At 39.6% G+C, this 6,006-nt stretch overlaps 1 protein-coding gene across 1 annotated transcript in view; it reads right to left on the reverse strand.

Moving 5' to 3' along the window:
- The window catches only part of cacng7b (calcium channel, voltage-dependent, gamma subunit 7b), a 12,899-nt gene continuing 6,893 nt past the window's right edge, over positions 1-6,006 (reverse strand). The window contains exon 5 of the mRNA XM_010788544.1: positions 1-3,481. Coding sequence (XP_010786846.1) covers positions 3,009-3,481 — 473 coding nt within the window. The 3' untranslated portion in view covers positions 1-3,008. The remainder of the gene's footprint in view (positions 3,482-6,006) is intronic.

Genomic DNA, 6,006 nt, shown 5'->3' on the forward strand with positions numbered 1-6,006 from the left:
TAACAGGGTGAAATGAACCCATGTTGAAAGTTTTATTCATGTTAAGAGGAAAGTGAGTGACAGATGTCAACACTTTCAAGAAAAGTGATCTTAATCACAACTGCTATTGACTTATGTAACTCAAGATTATACAGCATCAGTTCCATTAAAGCATTGAAAAGCATTTGTTTTACCCATATTCTTTTTCTTTACAAAGATGGTTATATGAAAGAAGTCCAGGCTTTCTGCAGATCAAGCACAGCTACATCCTTTTATGTAATCATAAAGAGGAAAAACAAGTTGCAACCCTTTAAAACATATTACCTGACACCTCAGCTCTTCAGTAGCATCTTACAGCTCGTTCTTGTAATTAACTAGAAACTCTAAACTCTATGTCTGGTTCATCCTCATTGCTCTCAAAGCAGCTTGCATCAGGCAGCTGCTACACACTACCTGCTCAGCGCCAAATGAAAGACAGACAAATTAGCGAGTAGCTGGTCAACCCAGTGGAGCATTTAGCAGCTAAAGAGACAAATATTTCCCTCAGGAGTTGGTGAAAACCAATACCAGAGCTGAAAGGAAAATGAATACTGGATTTATTAGTTTAGGTGGGGACAAACATCATTCCAAATCGATGCTAATGTTAGTACACATCGGCTGGATGTGTGTATAAACCTTGAGCAGGGAACTTAAGCACTACTGTAACAGCAGAGGCAACAACAGAAGGCTGCAGCTTCACTGGACTTCATCTCAATATGAATTTGTGCGACTACATAAACAAAAAGAAGGGCGGTGTTGAAAAACCACATGCTTGATCAACAAAACGTCCGCAAAAAGGCGAAAATGTGACGATATCTCCTCGATCTCACTTTATATTCTCCCCCGTATGTTTGTAAGACTTTCATCCCACACATTCTGTAGGACATCTGTGTGTTTCCCTCTCTCTTTAGCATCACAGTGATAATGAAAACCAGCCGCTAAACAATGACACGGTGGTTTAATTCTCATTACAGAGATATATATTATCGACATATCCATGATGTGCCTTAAAAACAATAAACGAAATAAACTATCTATATTAAAACAGTTTTTGATACACAGGTCCTGCTTAGAATGCATCTTTGAGACGCTATACAATATTTAAGAGAAACTCGGTTTCAAAGCATCTGAAAATATTATAATAAGAAACATAAAGCATCATATGGTTAAAGTGCACAGCAAAGTAGGCTTAAACGTCCCACAAAGCCCCCACAATGTTAAAGGAAGTGCTACTCTGACCCATGTCTGATCATCTGAAACACCTGAATAATAAATGTTTCCACCTGTAAGCTAATATTCTATAGCTAGTCTTTTCTGCTTTCCGATTCTCAAATATGATATGATCTTTGTACTGTTGGTCAAATTAAACAAGCAGCTTAAATACATTATATTAAGTTGTGGGCCATAACAATGACAATTTTTTAATATTTTCTTACATTTCCTAGATAAAACATGAAATCGAGAAGATAATCAGATTGACCTAAAGTAAGAATTCTCATCAGGTGATCCTTAAAATAAACAGAGGTCAGTATATAATTACATTAAAACATATTTTTTCAGATACTCTAGAAACCTTTGGCTCAGATAGCCAATGAAAACATTGGAATAAAGCAGGGGTCTCTTTGTCTATGTAAAAAGGACCTGCGTTTCACAAACAGTGTAATTGTCCTTTGAGCAGTGAGTGCAAATGTAATTAATACTTTCATCATGTGAGTTATCTAGATATACCAACAGCGTTAAAGCTTTTAAAAATACTTCTAACCAGTTTTTAAAGCATAACTCTTGATCCATGTGCAGTTCAAAATGGCATGTCTTGTTTCTTCTAACATTCACCAGCTTCAGTCCAACTCATTTGTGCTGCACCAACAACAAACACACAGTGGAGGTCACTGAGGAAGGAAGAGTGCCCGTAGAAGTCGTGACCTTTGCCCCCAAAGCTGATCCAAGGTCAGAGGAGAACAGTGACCAGTAGAGGGCATCAGACCACCAGGGTCGCTGGTTCCTCCTTCTCACCATGGCCTGTTGCAGTCTTCATCCAAAGCAGAATGAGTCAGAAATGTTCTTGATGTGACTTGTGCCAAAGCTTCATTTATAATTTACAACAGCTATATTAATAGTCCTCATGTGCGATTTTATATTCAAGAAGTTTAGAAATTTGAATCTTAAACAAATATGTAAAACATCGAGTAGATTTCTCCTTGTGATATTTCAGAACATCTTCCATTTCTGTCTGTGTTATTTTTTTCTTTTACAAATATTAACAACATTCACATACAGTGTTCTCACTCCAGAATTAATCTATTGTTAAACTAATGTTTTTAATTAACTATATTAATAATACTATTTTGACATTGTGAGTTATGAAACTGGATTGATGATGTAAGAAATTCAGAGAAGACACAAATATATTTTACCACATTTACCTTTTGGTAAAAGGTTCGTAGTCCATGTTTTCTTTTGATTTATGCATGTATAAAACTATGTGCACTCAGTCTGTGTGATCAGTGTTTTGCATTGTACATTTCCAAGTGCATACAAATTTCCTGCAGCACTGCGGTATCTTCACATTATACCGCAGCCCCTCGCTCTCCCTGCCTCTCTCTCCCTCCCCTATACCTCCTCTGTCACTCAACCTAACCTCTAAAGTCTTTCTAAGAAACACTTGTTTTCCTTTTTCTGTTATGAAAAATTGAATTAATATTTTTCCTTTTCCACTCATCCCCTGTTTATATTTTTCTCTGTCCATCACAGTGTCTGTCACATCTCCACAATCCTGTTAAATCCTTCCTTACAATCTCCATCACCTCCTTTGTCCTTGGTTTATTTGTTCCAAAGCTACATTTTATCACGTTTTATCACCTCTCCGTCCGCTTCATCTTAAATGGTCTGTGCTCCAAGCTCAGTATTTACTCTCATCCACATCTAAAAGTACAGAATAAGTGATTATGAGGAGTCAGTGTCTCTCCTTCCCTCCCTAATGCTCCCGTTTCCTAACAGGGGGAGGCGCTCATGTGCATGTGTGTGTGATAGTGAGGGGGTGGTACAGGCGATGGAGGCATGGCCATGGGGAGAGCCTGGCCTTGGGGGTGTGAGCCGTGCGACCTGGTGAGGGTGTGTGTGGAGTAGACAGCAGACTGTGGGGGCATCTGGTAGCTCCCTGCAGATGAAGACCCAGAGGGGGGGCTGCCCTGCCCGTGGTGGCCACTTTTGGGCTGCTGTGGGGGGGCCTGGTTGAGCTGGATGGAGATGTCGCTGGAGGCGTTAGAGGTGCTGCGGCCTCGCTTCGGCGGAGGCCAGGAGGATTCTGGGTGTAGGAACTGGCCGCTGTAGTCACTGCTCTCGGACAGGCGGGGGCGGTAGAGTGCAGGGTGGGGGCGGTACATCTCCTCCTCGGCGTAGCGCTTCATAAACAGATAGACTGACATCACCCCGGCCCCCTGAGACAGTGAATGAAGCAGGAACAGATGAGGGGGGGTAAGATGGGACAGCGAGAGAGGGAGTTAAAGTTGCGTAAATAAATGGAGTTCAAAGACAAATACATTTTGAAAGAAGCAGTAACAAGTGACGGCTGGGGAGATTTAAGTGACTGATAGAGGTGAACGTATGTGCTTTTAATTTAGAAAGATGAGGCTAAGCTTGAAGCTCTTTTAAGCTCATGTAAAACAGATATGAAGGGAAGGAAATGCAAAAGGAGGAGACAGATGGGGAGGAGGGGAGGAGGTTAGTGTCCACTGCACCACATTAAGAGCAGTGCTGCTGATGATGGGAAAGAGGCAGGGGGGAGGGGATGTGGAAAGATGAGCAAAAGATCACATGAAAACCTCACTACACATCGATGCACGTACACACACACACACACACACACACACACACACACACACACACACACACACACACACACACACACACACACACACACACACACACATTGCACATTAACAATGACAGTGAGTCAGATACAGTAGCCAGCGAGGAGGTCATTATGTGGCCATTCAGACAGCTGCACCAGTGTTTAAGAGAGTGAAGCGACTAGACTGCAAAATGTTCTGATTAATAAAGAGATGGCAGAGAGAGTGTGTATGTTGTTTCATTATGACAGATAAGGAGCATAAAGATGAATGACCTGCAAAGAGGAAAACACTCGAAAGATTCAAAACAACGTGAAGCTAAATAATGGTCAGAACGATAAGCTTTTATACAACACGTTTGACCTTTTGACTGTACTCTTATGTCTTCTTACTCCTGTTGTTGTTTCTAAGTCAATGTCTGTGTATGTGTATGGGGAAAGAATCTGTATAATTGCCTTGGCTTTCTTCCTCCCCTGCAGCAACCCTGTCTCATGCAAAATTACATTTCAACACTGCTGATTTGTTTAGCCAAAATGTGTTCTGAGGGAAACATAATTACCTCTGCCAGGGAGGTTATGTTTTGGTTCAGTTTGTTTGTCTGTTTGTTAACTTGATAGGATTAAAGAAACACCACTGGCCTGATGTTCATGGAACTTGGTGAAAGGGTGAAGCATAAGCCAAGATAACACATTACATTTTGCAGAAGATTCTAACCACAGGCGAGATGGAAGAATTATTATTATTATTATTAATATTATTTAACATTGGGAGGTCTGCATCCTCCATATTATGTTTGGCACATTTTTCCTATGAGTGTAGGAAGTGGTTTGGTGTGTGTTTAAGTTTAAGAACTTTCAGAGTTTTTAGAGAAAGACATTGTGTATGGTTAATTGTTAATAAACTGTCCCGTGGTTCAAGTCCCTCTTGAAATCATCAATATTTAACCAGAATCTTTACTGAACTTTTACTATGTGCCTTTGGTGCTTTAAATACAACCTTAAATGTGGAAATAAAAGTAAACTTGGTAGCCTAGATATAAAAAAACATTTGGCAATATAGGCAGGTAAACTATTTAACAAAAAATTGTCGGCAAACCACAAATACATTAATGTAAGTATTATAATCCCAGCCAGTTCCTTTTGGGGTAAAAAGACAATTATTAAAAAAAAATAGTGATCCACAACCTAATTCAGATAAATAAAACTAAACAAAAGTAATCCTTTACTAAACATAATACCAAGAAAAAGTACCTTTAATTTACCTGACATATTGTAATGACATATTTTAACTAAGGACATAACTACCTGTTTACTGTACATTTATATATTTTTTAAATAAAAAAAAGATAGAAAAAACATTAAAAGGAGAGAAAAAAGGACTTCATGTAGCACTGTAAACTAACTGTAAAAAAAGATCATATGCAAAACTGGGCTTTCAATTACCCTTTTCACCCGAAGCATCACATGCAACATTAAAACCTCATCCTCCAAGAACCCTCTCCACTTTGCCTCAGAAATGTTAAATGCATGAGACACAACATATGGCCAACATCGAGGAATCAATATTCAAAGAAAGCTGCATGCTGTAAACAGCATACGAGTATTTTTAGCTTTCGCTGCAAAATTCAAATGTTTCACCGGGCTGTCAAGCATTTATGTCCTTCGCAATAAACTAGTCATTGCGAAGGACATAAATGCTACTTTAAAAGGCTGTGTTGTCAAGAAAATGCAGAAACCATGCTGCTGTCAATCTTGCAGTTGAAGTACATCTTAATCTAAATAAGTAACTCCGGAGAATTGAAGGAAACACGCATTAATGTGCACAGTGAGAGCAGAAGAGTGAGGTGAAAGGCTGTGTGTGTGTGTGTGTGTGTGTGTGTGTGTGTGTGTGTGTGTGTGTGTGTGTGTGTGTGTGTGTGTGTGTGGCTAGCATTAATATACTTGTGGGAACCTACATCTGTTTACACAGTCATGTGTGGGGACTCGCCTCCCTTATGGGGAAAACATTGAGGTATCCTATCATATCCTATCATATCCTATCATATCATATCATAACCCTATCATTCATTTTAGGGTGAAGACTTGGTTAGGGTTAGGGTAAGGGTAAGGGTTAGGGTTAGGCATGTGTTGGTTATGGTTAA

The sequence above is a fragment of the Notothenia coriiceps genome, unplaced genomic scaffold (assembly GCF_000735185.1).
Source record: "Notothenia coriiceps isolate Sejong01 unplaced genomic scaffold, NC01 NC01_scaffold00031853, whole genome shotgun sequence".
Lineage (NCBI taxonomy): Eukaryota > Metazoa > Chordata > Actinopteri > Perciformes > Nototheniidae > Notothenia > Notothenia coriiceps.